The 15,647-nt window shown below is 44.5% G+C and overlaps 1 protein-coding gene and 1 long non-coding RNA gene across 10 annotated transcripts in view; one reads left to right on the top strand and one right to left on the bottom strand.

Annotated features, from left to right (window-relative positions):
• The window catches only part of CHN2 (chimerin 2), a 295,981-nt gene extending 284,580 nt beyond the window's left edge, over positions 1 to 11,401 (top strand). For 2 of the 3 annotated variants that reach the window (XM_045062830.1, XM_045062831.1), the window contains 5 exons: positions 2,444 to 2,521; positions 4,853 to 4,990; positions 6,610 to 6,715; positions 8,688 to 8,765; positions 9,624 to 11,401. In XM_045062830.1, the coding sequence (XP_044918765.1) occupies positions 2,444 to 2,521; positions 4,853 to 4,990; positions 6,610 to 6,715; positions 8,688 to 8,765; positions 9,624 to 9,795 (572 nt within the window). In that variant the 3' untranslated portion in view covers positions 9,796 to 11,401. The remainder of the gene's footprint in view (positions 1 to 2,443; positions 2,522 to 4,852; positions 4,991 to 6,609; positions 6,716 to 8,687; positions 8,766 to 9,623) is intronic. The other variant, XM_004762561.3, reaches the window with a different exon arrangement.
• The window catches only part of LOC106006840, a 40,409-nt gene continuing 29,001 nt past the window's right edge, over positions 4,240 to 15,647 (bottom strand). For 2 of the 7 annotated variants that reach the window (XR_006601358.1, XR_006601362.1), the window contains 4 exons: positions 13,287 to 13,385; positions 9,875 to 10,046; positions 9,229 to 9,278; positions 4,992 to 8,004 (listed from right to left, as the gene is read on the bottom strand). This is a non-coding gene — a long non-coding RNA (uncharacterized LOC106006840). Of the gene's footprint in view, positions 4,370 to 4,991; positions 8,005 to 9,228; positions 9,279 to 9,874; positions 10,047 to 13,286; positions 13,386 to 15,647 lie in introns of those variants that run through there. The other 5 variants (XR_006601361.1, XR_006601360.1, XR_006601359.1 and 2 more) reach the window with 5 other exon arrangements.

The following is a 15,647-nucleotide window of genomic DNA, read 5'->3' on the forward strand; positions in this document are numbered from 1 at the left end:
CTGTAAGTGCCAGCTGCCTTTTGATTCCTGGGCCTGTCGGAGTTTAGTGGCTGCTTTGGGATCTGGGGAAGGTATTGCTGCAGGGGCTGAGCTGGGTAAGAGTTGAGAAGCGGTGCCCTGACTCTGGGTGAGGAGCTGGGAAAACTATCCCTGGGTCCTACTGCTTAGAGGGCTCTGCAATTTGGGGTCAGATCATCAGTCCCTCTAGAGCCTCCACTCAGGACCTCAGCCTCCCTGGAGAAGCTGGGACCGTCACATGCTGATCCTCATCAGATGCGACTGAAAACTCCGGCGAAGTTACCCACCGTGTCCAGGGGAAGCACAGCACGAAGCTCGCCAAGCACAAGAGCTAGAAGAGCCCAGAGCAGGAATGTGTTCCGGGGGACTCAGAGCAAAGGGACTGGAGCCGCAGGCCTCAGCATCCTGCACATGGGAGCAGAATCAGAATGGGCTGGAAGAAATTCACATGACTCCCGTCCCCAGCTTCATTGCCGCTTCTGCCAAAGTCTTACCTCATCTTTATCCCTGGCAAATCCCTTACTGTTCTGCAAAGGCTCTTTCATGGCCATTTGTTTCTGCATGATGTGGCAGAATGAAAAGATCACGGACTTGGAGTGAGACTCCCAGCCTGGTCTCACACTCGCTGTGGCGTGACCTCGGCCAAGTTACCTGCTCCATTTGAATATGTTTCCTCACCCATAAAGTGAATGGAATCAGTCATAAGGTGGCTGCGAGGGTTAAGAAGAGCTGATCCATATAAACAGCCTTGCACGGGGCCCAACATACAGGACTCTCGGCCTATGTTATTCCTTCTGCCTTTTCTTGGAATTACCACCTATCCTAACTCCACCTCTGAATGTGTCCGTCTGCCAGCTTCATTGCTGGCACAGAGACCCCCAAACAATAGTGTCTCCAACAAGATAGAAATCTGTCTCTCTCCAGTACCGGTCCGGGCCCTGGGAGCAGTCTAGGGCGAGGTGAGCAGCTCCCCAAGGGCAGGAACCCAGGCCTGCAGCTTGTTGCTCCGCCATCCTCGAGAGCTGCCTTCATCTGCATGCTCCCAAAGGGTCATTGCCATCCCCTCTGCATTCCAACCAAGGGCAGAAGGGCGTGCTTTTCCTCTTCAAGTCTACAACCCCAGCGCCACGCACATCAATTCTGCTCTCTTTACATTCGCCAGAATGGACTGGCCACAGCCATGGATGTTGCTCAGCAAATCGGAGGTTCCATTGCAGCTGAGGAAGGGGAGAGCTGATTTTTCAAGGAGAGCTGGAAGCCTCTGCTACTCTGGCAAACTCTAGCCCATCCTTCATGACTCCCTTCAAAGATCACTGTTCCAGAAAATCTTTCTCATGGACCCTTCCACAAACAGGCAGGATTAGTGTTCACCACACTGTGCTCCTGCGTGCCTTGCCTGTGTTGTGTGCAGGTCACGCCCATAGTGAGGCAGGACCACTATGGCAGGTTCACGTGGACCGCCAACTAGAAGACGATGACACCCGGTCTCCTCTGGTGAGCTGGGCCAGTGGATCAATGTTGGCAGCCTGGGCAACTATACTGAGATGAGTTCTGAGACTGGTGCGGCTCAGTGGAAGACAAAGCCGAGATCTGTGAAGGTCTCTGTCCCAGGAGGAAGAGCGGCAGGATTTATGCAGGCCAGTTGTACAAGCTCTCTGTGCACACATTCTTACCATAACTGGAGTTTGATAGCAGCTTGTTTTGGACTTGGAACGTCTACAGTCTGACCCTTTATCCCTTCTGATGCGTTTCGGACCTGAACCAGCCTTAGGACATCTTAACAAATCAATAAGATCTATTTGAGCAGAAACCACAACCTCTTCTTAGCCCAGATATACAGGGATCGAATTCCCAGAATCATCACTAAATTTTTATTTTCCCCTCTTTATGATATTTCAAGGTATAATAATTAAATCAGTCATATTTAAACATTGAACATATTATCCTATTTATGACTAAACAGAAAAGGCTATAAAATTTAGATCATTTCAATAAAATCAGGATAATATGCAAGCATCCATGTGCGTGTGTGTTTCTAGCACCGTGCTGCACACAGTGTGACATGTGGGCTAAGAGGATGCTGAGAAAGAGGCAGGTTGCTGCCTGAAGCAGTAAAATCTCATCCAGCTGTCTGACAAACAAGGAAGCAGGAGACCGTGGTCAATGAGAATCTTAAACGGGCTCACTGTGCAAAGCTGGGCAGGAAGACGACCAGATCCCTGAGGTCTCCATTGCAGCACAAGCAAATGAAGACAGACGTGCCTGGAAACGGAGATGGACAAGCCCGGCTTCTGACGTGAGCGTGTGTAATATACAAGAGTACTGACTCTATTTGTTCGTTTCCTGATAGCTCACAATGTAAATATGAAATTAGAGTCCCTTGTAGATGTTTCAGAAAGCTAAAGTCTGTCTCTTTTTTCAACAGGATTGAAGTCAGAAGGCCTTTACAGAGTCTCCGGGTTCACTGAACACATCGAAGATGTCAAAATGGCCTTTGACAGAGGTGGGCTTGTGCTCTTTCGAAGGTCAGAGGACCTGTCCTTAGTGTGCTTTCTCTTGGAACCAGATATTATTCATAGTGGGAATGGGTTTCAGAGCTGTTCCTCAGGAAGCCAAGGAATGATGGTTTACAAATCACATAGCCCTCTGCCTTTCTGGGGAAGGTGTTCCCTTAAAAGTTATGGATAAGTGACCACAAGGGGAAGTGAGTTTAAAATACTTCTTGAATGGTGAATGGGAAGCCAGCCTTTGGTACCATCATGATTCTTGATTTGGTTGCCCAACATTTATGGTTGGTCCACATGGTCCCAGAGTGTCCTTCTGTACCCCTACCTAAGGATCTCAGTGCCTCCTTTCCTTCCCCCAAAACTCCAAAGATAGGATGGGGGTATGTCCAGCACTGAAACAGGGGACACCAGTGGAAGTTTAGAAGGTGACACCTTTTGTTATTTACAACTGTGACAAACGCTCCGTAGGCCATACTGTCTCTTAGGTCAAAGAACTTGAGAGCTCATTAAAAGTACAGATTGCCAAGACCCACCCTGGGGACTCATTCAGAAAGTTAAGCGAGCCCAAGAATCTGTATGTCTTTATTAATTTTTATTCAATTCATTTAAACAAAAAACAGTTCATCCATGTTTCCCACCCCTCCCTGCTTTTCTCCTGCAACCACCAACCTGTTCTTTCTATCTGTGAGCTTGGTTTTATTGTTTTGTTTTAGATTCCATGTATAAAAGAGATCATACGGTATTTGTCTTTTGCTGCCCCGGACTTATTTCATTTAGCATAATTCCATCAAGGTCCCTCCATGTTGCCACAAATGGCAAGATTTCACTCCTTTTTATGGCTGAATAATATTCCATTATATGTATTTATATACTGCATCTCCTCTATGTTCATCCATCAGTGAACATTTAGGTTGTTTCCATGTCTTGGCTTTTGTGACTAATGCTGCAGTGAACATGGGGATTTACATATCTTTCCAAGTTAGTGTTTCTTTCTAGTATTTCTATTGAATGGTCCAAATAATGGTAGTAAATCCCGTCAAGTGTTGGAACCCCTAGCCTACTAGATAGAACCTTCACTCTGGAGAACACTAGACAAGGTCTGGGATGGTCTTTTCAGGCTCATGGTCTGTTCCTTGGCCCTGACCTTGGCACAGCTGCTTTGTGCCTCAGCTATACTCAAATACACCTTCCCTGTTTTCATGAACACCTTCCCTTGGCTCACATTCTTCTAAAATTCATATCTACCTGGAAAACACTTACCTATTAGTGTCCACTGAAGTCTTTCCTCTGTCATTCATCCTCAAGCCGACCTAAGAGCCCCATTGTCCTTTCCTGTGTCCACTCCCCCTACCATGTTTTCATGTTTCCAGCCTAGCAAGCTTCCCATTTCCTTAGAACTATGGAGTTGCCTGCCTGACTCCCAGAATGACTAGGGCTCTTTGAAGGGAGAATGTCTTTTCTTCTTTGACTTACCAGTGCTTAACAGTGCCTGCCACAGGGTAGAGTCTCAATAGATATTTGTTAAATATGTAAATAATGGGATGGGGTGACCCATCTGCCATGCTCACTGCTTTCTGGACGCCAGGTTTTTATCCTCAGCACCAAATCTGCTGAGACATTTGTGCTTTCCTTCAATTCTCCATGTAAAAGAAACTGCTAATCATCTCGATATGATTGAAACTTTCTTATCCAAAAAATGTATAGTCTGCGACAGTTAAATTGGACTGATTTTTACTAATGGTAAAACAAAAAGTCAAAAAATGTCTTCAGAATGATTGCAAACATGATTAGAATAGATCATTATCCATACATGAGGGAAGATTGGAGTTTCCCAGATTAAAGTCCTAGGGACAGAAGAGAGAGAACCAAGATAAGAGAAATGTCAGTGAGCCTGTGACAGACAATAGAAACTGAAGACATTCAGCAATTATGAGTGTGTGATGTTCAAATTCGAGGAATGCTGGTGTGGCTATTTAAAGCTTTATTTTTTATTATTATTATTTCAGATGAGATGATTATTCTCTTATGAATGTTTGTGTCTAGAATATGAATCACTATGCTAAGTTTTATCCTAGCAAATTATCAGAGGCTGGGCCCAAATAACTACAATAAGTCAATTTCACTACCTTTTTGGCTACACTTACCCTCAGACCCCAAAATCCCTCTCTCCAAACCTGTTTTTGTTACTTCCTGCACGTTGGTGTTATTGCAAGAGTAGTCAGCTGGGACTAGTATGGGCACATTGCAGGCACTATTGGATTTTTGTTTTTTCTTTAACTTGACAAAATAGATCCTAATTGGGAATTGGATCATTGATTGTTTTTCAGACGGTGAAAAGGCAGATATATCTGCCAACATCTATCCAGACATAAACATCATCACTGGAGCCCTTAAACTTTACTTCAGAGACCTACCCATTCCTGTTATCACCTATGACACCTATCCCAAATTTATCGAAGCAGCGAGTAAGTATTGAGAACTAACCTTTTATTTGTACCAAAGTGCAAAGTAGAATGCTTTTAACTTCAAGAAAATTAAAACTCAGGACTGTTTATTCCATGAGCACTCGCTTTGCCAAGTGAGGGCACAATGGTACAGTTACTAGAAAACCAGGCCTAGTTCACCAGCTGAGTTGAACAAGTCCCAAGCTACCTCCATGCGGCTGAAGCTTGGCGCCAGGCAGTTCTCTCTCCATTTCGTCTCTTCTCTGCTGGAACTGGCCCAGCTGGGGCTACTCTGTTATATATCAAAAAGAATAATGAGTCTGGTGTAAACAAGCAGATTTTCTCCAATGAGGACTATATAGATTAGCTACTTTCATCCATTAAGCACACTCTCATTGCTAATCGATTAAAGTTAGACCCCAAGCTTTGCTCACTGATGTTCACAACTGATAATACCATGGCACGTGCTATACCAGGACCACTCCATAATGCTCTCCATCGACTCATCTACCTGATGAGGCGGCTTATGAGTAGGAAAGCTAGCGTCTGAGAGCTGAGCACTCAGGGCCAGGAACCGAACATCATCATCATTGGTCTTCCTTCAGCCCATGGTTGTTCATTAGTGTTTGGTACTTGGGTTGACTGGTGTCAGGAGAGAGGACCATATTAGGGTGGGAGATAGGGGGCAGGGAGTGGGAAGCGGTGCTGCACTTTGCCCAGGAACATAGGAAGGAAGGGCAGAGTAGATGCTGGAATGCATGACATAGCAAACAAGCACCCTTTAAAGATCTTTTTCATAAGAAATTCCTCAAAGGTAAGTATAATAATAAGATGCCCAATGGGGACAAATGTGGGCAGGCTGGGATTAGTGCAAGATGCACTTTCCTGATGAGCCATGGCCCCTCTTCCTGGTAAGAGCCTTCTCTCCTGGGTCCTGGTGGTCCTGGGTGAAGAAGGTTCTGGCCGCCCAGCACCCTTTGCCCCAGCAGAAATGGAGGGGGAGTGTTCCTTGAATGACTGCTAATACCAATCAGAGCCCTAAAAAGCAAAAGCATGCATGTTTCCTCTGTTTGCGAACATGCCTAGTATTTGCTTCCTAACCCAGACTGTACAGCACAGTTAAACATGCCAACACTTTGATGAACGGCGCCATCAATGCAAGCTGCACCGGTGGGCCAGCCCCCTTGTGTCATAAAGTGCATTCAGTCATGGGAGCCTTGCAGGAAAAGGCTGTCAGACAGCTGTAGGAGAACCCCACAAAGTATGGTCCAGTTTAAATTAAAGCTCATGATATTGAGATTTCAAGCAAGTCCAGCATTCAGAAGATGAGCAAAGCCATCTGTGCCACCTGCAAACATCTCCAGGACTATAGATTCCTGGGGGGCAAGGACCAGGCCCAGCTTCCTTTCACCCACCCACTGGGTGTTCAACACATGTGTGGTTCCCAACCTCCAACCCTTACTGGAATCAGACAAGATACAAATGCTTTGATATAATTTAAGTGAAATGTTACCTAAAATTGCATGAACTCACTAGACTTCCCTTCCACCTGTCACCAGAACAAACCAAACTTCTTTTTACTTCTCTGAAAACTTTGATGTTCTAGCACTGCACTAACTGCTTCTGTGGGCTCTTCCCAGAAATCTCCAATGCAGATGAGAGGTTGGAAGCCGTCCATGACGTGCTGATGCTGCTGCCGCCGGCCCACTATGAAACCCTCCGATATCTGATGATCCATCTCAAGAAGTAAGCCAACAGCTCCTTGACACATCCTCTGTAAACCCTGTCTGCCTTGGACAGTGAATGCCTTAGGAGGAGCTCCCAGCCTTCCTCCCTCACCCACTGAGGGGACAGGCTCTTCTGTAAAATGAACTCTGCTGCCTTTGCTAGGCCAGCCCCATTTGTAACTGTTAGAAGCCTGACTCCGTGACTGGAGGGGAACCCCCCACTTTACGGGCTTATCTCTGTGAGGTGGGTATGTTTAAGGGCCTCGGGTTACAGAGGAGATTGCTGATGTTTAAAGGAGGTAAAATACCTGCTCTGAAGAGGTAAGCTGGAGCCAGGCTTGATATCCAGGCAGTCTGGTCAAGAGCCCATGCTCAGCCTTCACCATTGGTCCACACTCCGTCCAGGTCAGCATATGCTTCCTACACAAGCCCTGTACTCCGTGTTCTGTTCTTCCTCCTTCTGCTCATTCTAGTTCCAGACTCCTGAACCTACCTTGCGTCTGGGCAGGCACATTCCCGTCCTGATCCCTTGGTTTTCTGGATGGATTGGTGACCTATCACCAACTAACAAATTGCCACCCCCCCAGATTGGAGGCTTTAAAAATGCAGATTATCTCACAGTCTCTGTGATCAGGAACCCAGGTGTGGCTTATCTGGCTGCCTTTGGGTCAAGGCCTCCACTGAGGCTGTGTGGAGGTGATGGCCAGGCTGTCATCTCTTCTAAAGGCTCAACTAGGGGAGCATGAGCTTCCAAGCTCACACATGAACTGGATTCAGTTCCTTGGAGGCTGCATGACCGGAGGCCTCATTCTCTTGCCGACTGTTTGCTGGAAGCCACCCACAGTTCCCTGCCATGTGGATCTCCCCTTGGGCGGCTCACAAAATGGCAGCTGGCATCCTTCAGAACAAGTAGGCAAGAGCATCTAAGACAAAATCTACACTCTTTCTGCAACCTAACCTCAGGAGCGACATCCAGTTGCTTTCGCTATCTTCTGTCTGTTAGAAGTAAGTCCCTAGGTCCGGCCCATCCCTTATGGGAAGGGATCACATAGGAGTATGACTTACAGGAAGCAGGGATCACGGTGAGGCATCTCAGAGGGTACCAACCAGAGAGAGCTCCACTCCGGGCTGTGTGACAGCACACGAGATGGGTGGAGATGTTTGGAGATTTGAAGGACACTGGAGCCTCTGGTTCCAGACTCATTGACCCAGCTGTGGATCTCTTTCCTTCACTGTACATGTATAATGAGGTCAGTGAGTTGGTCTTTGAGATGTTGGAGGGATCAGAGCCTTTCTGTGGGCCTTCTTCTGTGTTTCAGAAAGACACACAGCAGTAGCCCACTCTTAGATGAAATGAACCAAAAATTGTCTGCACTGATTAATTTACAGACCCATTCAAAAGTGAAAGGAAGCAAGTTGAGAATACTGTATAAACTCTCAGTTTTGTTTTGTTTTTTTAAATCTTAAACATATTGTTGCTCATATTCACAGTGATCAGAGATATAATAACATTGAGCTCAGAAGGTTTTCATTTTGATTACTCTCTTGAATTTAAGAGTTTGAACAATTTTTGGATAAGTAATAGACTATGAATGCCAGCCTGGCTTTTAGCTAGCCATAATTTCTTTAGAGAGAAATTAGTTCTAATTGTTATAGTTTGGAAGGCAAAGTATAATTTTTAGGAAAAATGCTGATATGTCCCAGTTGAATCTTTAATGCCAATAATTTAGTATTTTTATGATGGAGGGTTTGCTAACTGTCTTGTTTGGCCAGGCATGGTGCCTGACTTAATGAGGAGATGGGAGCAAGCTGACAGTGGAGAGTAGTCCTCTTTCCTGTCTCCTTAGCTTTGCAACATGAAAATAATGCAAGCTCATGGGCCTTCCTAAAAAAATACTAAGTGGCCAATTTAATTAGCTCCAAGAGAATAGAAACAAAAGGATGGCCTTCTGTGTGGAACCTAAACAGGTTTTAATCCTATTGTCTTTTAGTTCTACTACGAACATCCAAAAAACCTCAATTCCTGAAAACAAGAATCTAGGAGACTGTAACTTTATCCCACTAGGAAGGTACGAAGCCAACTCTGGAATTGGACTTTTATTCTTGAAGGCTTTGCTGTTCTCATCTGGATGTTGAAATGATGCTTTTCAATTCCAACAATAATTACTGCTCCAGACCTCATCCTGTGGGAACTAGAAATAATGTCCAACTGCTTTCCTGTCTGGCCACATTCCAGCCATTCCCCTGTCCCGTGATAGCGGTCTGGCTATTCCTACGCTCATGGCAGCCCCATCCTGCAGTGACCTTCCTCCGCTGACATGAGCCCTGCCAGCAGACTGGAGATCTGCCATCAGCATCCCTGCTTGGGAGCATACAGACCAGCAGGAAGCAACTACAGGAAAGAAGAGACTTCCATACAAGCCTAGCCTGAAATATGTATGAACTGTGGGCCAGCTAGGAATCGGCTGCCCCTTTCAACCAGTACCCTCTAATCACATGTCCACATTTATTAAGAAGGACTGATTTTCTTACCAGATTCACTAAGTCATTTACTTCCACTGGCTGAAGGCAATGTCAACAATCTTAAAAAAAAAAAAAATCAGAACGTTACCTTTTTTAAAAAGATTTATTTATCTGAGAAAGCATGGAGTCTAAGCATGCTCTCCCATGCTTTCTCTGAGTGCTGAGCCCGAAGTGGGGCTCGGTCCTGAGCAGAGCCAAAATTGAGTCAGATGTTTAACCAACTAAGCCAACCAGACAACCCCCCAAAATTACCTTTTTTAAAAATACTTTTCTAGAATTCTGATTCTCAATCGTCTTTTATAACTTCCCAAACCAGAGAAATTTGGGGGAGCATACATGTATTTAACCAGTATATAAATTCATCCAGAATCTGTAACAGCTCTGTGGATGTGTCTGTTTTGCAGGGTGACACTGAATGAAAAGGACAATCTCATGAATGCTGAAAATCTGGGGATCGTGTTTGGACCCACGCTGATGAGGTCCCCCGAGGACAGCACCCTCACCACCCTCCATGACATGCGGTACCAAAAGCTGATTGTGCAGATTTTAATAGAAAATGAAGATGTTTTGTTTTAATCCCCATCAGGGAAATGAGACGAATGGCCCCAGCCCCATCTTGCTGATAAGGCTAAAAAGGAATAAAAACACTTCTTACCCTTGATTTGTTTTTCAAGCAAGTGACGGAATTTCCTGGACCACAGTGGACTGTCAAGTCGGCTTCTGTGTCTCATAGACACTCGCCGCCTCCATGTGAGAACAGCAGGGGTGAGAGTGAACAAAGGCCCTGTCGTGGGTCTTTGCTGTGCCTCCTACAGATGTCTGTTTTGCTGGAAGAGTGATTAATAAATCTTTAACTTATTTAAAAAAAAAAGGTAGCTCTTTAAGCTTCAGTCTTATCAGTAATAAAAGGGAATTTAATTCATAGAGGTACTTGATACAGTTATACATTTTCCACTTACAAAAAGACAATTCTATGTTAAATGTTAAATGAAACTTATATTGTAAAATGTATTTTTATTTTAGCTGCAAGAATGTTACTTTATTTCAGCAAATAGAACTCAATGCAGTGCATTGATTATGACCCTGTGCACCTTGTCCTGCTTCTTGCTGTGATCCCTGAAAAAGTTTACCGTGAATGCAGTATTATCTTGACATACCTCTGTCCTTATCAGTGCTTTGCAATGGAAGTTCACCGGCCACCTGTGTCCCTGCTTTTGATAGGTTTTGCTGTTAAGCACTGGCATCTTTGTAGTCGTACAGTATATGTTTTTAGCAGTTGTAGGACGGTCTGAAACATCCACAGATTTTCTTTCCATGAGAATTTCGTGAAATCCCAAAGTATGTTTTGGCATTGGTCAGAGTCTTTCCTCCCTGTTATGTGTGTATATCCTAGAACATGCAGAATGTGGTCACTTTACATGAAATGACGTGAGAATACTGGTTGAATCTGGGCCACGTAAAAAGTTAGCACTTTCCCTATGTCCTTTTCAGGCCAGTCCTTGGGACTAACCAATTAATGGCAAGTTGTGCTGATTTTTTCCCCATTTTTTTTTTTTATAAACAAGCTTATTTTTAAAAAGTAAGAATGAATAAGTTTGATTTTTACAAATATTTGTTCCTCGATAAAAGTAGCTCTGTAGGGATAATTTAATATGATTTGATCACAATAGTTTCATCTTCATTATAAATTTAGCTTAGCATGAGCTTTTTCACAGCAAGATCTCTATATTTGGTAATATAGGTAAAATATTTAAAGCATCAAAAACTGTAAATTTAAAAAAATTTTTCTTTGAAATCCAACTACAATGTCTTTTCCTCTGATTGTCTGAGATGATCCATGTACTTACTGGCTAGTCTTGTTTTGGAGTGACCAGAAGAGAATCACTGTGTGGTGAGTGAGCTAAAAGGAGGAGGGCAGTGCAATCGTCCTGGACAGTTCCACGGGCTATGCGGACGGACTCCGTTGGCACACGGGGGGATCACAATGGTTCTGCTGGGTCCCTGCTATTATTGTCCCTCCCAAGTGTACAGATTTGTTGGTTGTAGCTTATGTACTTCTTGATACTGTCAAAAAATTATCTGAAAATGGTTTTATTTTGTGAAGTGAATAATACTTTGTAATTTATGATAGTGTAAATGGAAGGAAAAGCATTAAATGTATTAAATTCTTCTGTCTATCATATCTTGGAGCGTGCAAAGAAAACTGCTGTTGGGGAGTGGCAGAGGGCTCTAGGGGGAGAGTATTTAAAACATTGTTCCCACATGGGTTTTGGCAGTAGAGTTTCTATCATCACCAAAACATCACGAGGAAACAAACATCCCACAGAGTCCCCACCTTGCTGCCCAATCCTCCTCCAGCTTCCCTCTGGAGAGACTGCTTGAATTAGGATTCTAATGCTCCCCCTTCACTAAGTCCTGCTGCATTTATGTTTTTTTCATTAAGAGACGCAGTGTTTAGAGCAAATCCCTCTAGGTCATTGGCAGCAGAGGAGAACAAGAGTTTTATAGCCAGAAAGACTTGAGTTCAAATCCCAGATCCCGCAGTGATTAGCGCAGATGACCACGGGAAAGAGTTTGCTCATCTGAAAAACTGGGGAAAATATTCTGGTTGTAACATCTTAGATGAAGTGTTAATCTAAAGTAATTAGTAATAGTTATTTCTTATTAAGAGTGATAACAGGGGAAAATATATAACGGGGGTAGGGAAGGCAGAAGCATGAGAAGAGAAGGGCTTGTCCCAGGTTAAATCCAAGTTCAAGTAAAAAAAAGGGATATTATGACAGGGTTCTAGAATACATAACGAGGGTCACCTGACTCCTTTTCTCGAATGTGATTACAACACCTGATCCCTTCTCCCTTGCTTTAGTCTGAAACCTGCTCACCCAGGTCTATCTCCCCTACCATCTGGCAGCCTGACATGGCTCCTCTTACCTGGGTTGAAATTCCTACCATTGGAATAACACTAGTAGTCAAGACCTGAAAGGAGGCAGCATTGTTTCCAGAAACGCACTGTTAAATTGTCTCCAAGTGGGTTGTGGGAGGCCCACAGGAGCAGAGTGGGTGGGAGAAGGCAGTCCTAAGGACAGGAGGAAAAGACTTTTCTTTCTCCTATTAACATAAATGGGCACCTGGTCTCCACAGTGGGAGGGGGCTGCTGCTGAATTTCGAGGACAGCAGGCTGGAAGGGCAGAGGGCGGAAGGTAAGCGCATAGGAGAGCCGCAGGTCACAAACAGCTCACGGGTTGTCTGGAGTGTCCTGATTCCTACTGAAAACCAAACTCAGCTTATGAATCTCCCAAGACCTATCAATCCCAAATTTATAATTAACCTTTTGATTTTAAAACTGTAATGTTCATTGATTTTCAACCAGTATTTATCAGGCATTTATTAAGGGGCCAAACACTGTGAATACTTGGAAGCCAGGAAGAGACTTATCTCACTAGAAGAACTCAATTTAGACTGACTAGAGAGAGGAACTCTTTGTGTTGAGGGTTTGGGACTCTAGCATCAGGAAAATGAGTGCCGCTAATTTTTAAGATTTATCTACTTATCTGAGAGAGAGAGAAAGAAAGAGCACCTGGCCGGGGTTGGGGGGGGGGCGGGAATGGTACAGGAAGAATCTCAAACATACTCCCTGCTGAATCTCAAACAAGGGGCTCAATCCCATGACCCTGAGATCATGATCTGAGCCCAAAATCAAGAGTCAGACACTTAACCAACTGAGCCACCCAAGTGCCCCCCAAATTTTTTTTTAATAAACTAAATTTTGGAATGGTTTTACATTTACAGAAAAGTTGCAAAGATACTAAAAAGAGTTCGTGTGTCCTCCTCACCCATCCTCCACTAATGGTAACATCTTATATAACTGTGGTACATTTATCAAAACTAAGAAACCAATACTGGCACATTAAAAACTAAATTCCAGAAGTCATTCAGATTTTATGGGTTTTCTACCAATATCCTCTTCTGTCCTGGGATACCATCCAGGGTACCACGTTGCACTAGCCTTAATGGGTTGTATGGGACAGATGACACAATCTAGTTTACAATTTTAAAAGATCACTTACTTGGTTGTGGATCCATGGAGAACATTTGAGCAGATGAAGGTAGTAAGGGTAGAGGCAGTGAGATGTTCTCCTTGTCATAAAGGACTGCAGTGACGTAGCCTGCATCGGGGGTAGCAAGGCAAAGTCAGCTAGAATGGAGTCATAGTAAGGAGGCAGAATTGAAAAAGTTTGGTTATAGATTGGATTAAAGAATCAAGGATGATTCCCCGGTGGCTTAATTTGACAACTGCATAATATTTACTGAAAAGAAGAGAGAAAGAGGAGTTGGTGGTCTCGAGGAGGGGGGGGGAGGAGGGAAGATGGTGAGGGCCATTTTGGACACGGTGAAACCAAGGTCGCTGTGAAACGTCTAAGCACAAATGTTTCATGAGCAATTGCACTGGCAGACCACGGCTAGAGATAGGGCTCTGGGAGGGGACAACCATGGGGTTGAATGTAAGGACTCAAGGACACAGAACAGAGAACTAGGTGAGAGTCCCGGTTCAGAGTTCTGGGGAGCACCAACATTCAGGAAAGAGAAAGAGAAGGGAGCAAATGAGGTCTGTTCTGATGCATTCCAATAAAGAGTCTCATCAGTGCCATTCAGAAAGCCTCTCTTCCTGGTCTTCAGCTCTGTTGCACAATGTCCTAATCCATGTCTTTGTCCCACTTAGATTTACTTGGTTACATGGGAGGCACCACGTTCAACCTCGTGCTCTGGAGGACTTAGCTTTTTTTGTAAATGCAAATGAGCCACAGTCATTTTTCTTTTCGAAGTTTAGTTGAAAAGATGGTATCATACTCAGGGACCTCACCCAGCACTTATCCCAAAGTGCTGTGACTGTGGGTTCATCTGTCTCCCACTGAAGTACACATTCCCTAAGACCGGGAGCCCTGGATCCACGTGCTGGTCACACACCTTCCTGCACAGGCTGCAAGTCTCAACTCCATGTTCACCTCCCTGCCGAGACCTTCCCTGGCTTCCCTGGGCAGAGGACAGAGCAGGTGCCAACCATAAACACGTGGAAGCATGGGAAACTTGGAGAACCACAGAGCTGTGTTTAACTAGAACGTGCAGTATAAGGGAAGAGGAGGGGAAGTGAGATTAAAGAAGCAGGAATGTGCCAGGAAATAAAGAACCTTGCAAGCCAAGCACAAGTCAAACTCAGGAAGGTCTGTCTGGTGACACAGGGAGGGTAGACCAGAAGACTGAAGACTGGCACCATAGAAGGAATCGGGAAACTGTTAGAGGCAATGCCCACATGAACTTGGCTCCCCAGAGGAGGGATGGAGAAGAGTCATGGATATGAGAGAGATTTAAGAGGTTGTTAGGACTTACTGATTTGATGCCAGAATTGAAGTAGAGTCACAAATGATGCCTCCCTGTTTCTTGCAACTAAGCAAATGTTTAGGAAGATAAGAGAATATGGGGAGGGGAGTAGGTTCAGCAGGGGAAAATCATGGGTGGGGTTTGCAGGAAGCATTATGGTGCTAATGGTTCACCGACATGGAAATGTCTAGTAGGCGGTTGGACAGGTGGTTTTGGAGCTCAAGAAAGGGGGATATGCTGGTAGGTATGACACGGTCAGACTATATGGACAGGTGAAGTAGAAAGGACCAATAGTAGGACCCTGGGTAAGAACAAAGTCCGGGGAACAGGCAAAGTTAGAGAGCCTTGCAAGGAAGGTCAGGAAAGGTCAAAGAGGGAGAAAGTGTGGAGTGTAAGATGAACACAGCGAAGACAGAACTTCAGGGATGGAGGGGACGCTGGGTCATATGCTGTTGCAAGGTGAGAGGTGATGAGTCCCTTTTGGATATGGCAACCTAGGAGTCCCCCATAACTTAACAGGAGCTTTTCAATGGGATGATGCGGTGAAAGGCAGCTTGCTGAGCCTTAAGGAGTGAATGGGGGGGTGAAGAATGAAAATAAAACCTATCATCAGAAAAAGCGATGATGCTCTCTTTCTGTAGGCTTGTGCACCTCATATGGATGGTAAATCATCTACAGGAGCACATTTTTCATTGCTGCCAAAAAATTACTACCTTGACACACTTTCCCGAAAAACTGTATGCTTCAAAATCTTCTTAAAGAGAACAGAGTATGACTGGAACAGATTTTTGGTCACTCCAGTTAACCAAACCTGGCTTTTTCAATGTCCTAATCTGTAAAATGGGTATAATCTTGGTTTGGTTCTAGTTCCCTAACCTGAAAATGAGCATATCTGCTTTCCCCTCCCTATCAGAGTGCTTCTAAAGATCCATCAAGATCTCAAAGGTGAAAACAGAAGCCTCCGTATAAGCTGTACAACAATGTACAAATTGTTTATTGTCCTACATACACAGGACCACCCTTCCAAAACCAATCCCTTGTCAGGTGAGGCA

The sequence above is a fragment of the Mustela putorius genome, unplaced genomic scaffold (assembly GCF_011764305.1).
Source record: "Mustela putorius furo isolate JIRA1106 unplaced genomic scaffold, ASM1176430v1.1 tig00003845_pilon_pilon_pilon, whole genome shotgun sequence".
NCBI classification, from domain to species: Eukaryota; Metazoa; Chordata; class Mammalia; order Carnivora; family Mustelidae; genus Mustela; species Mustela putorius.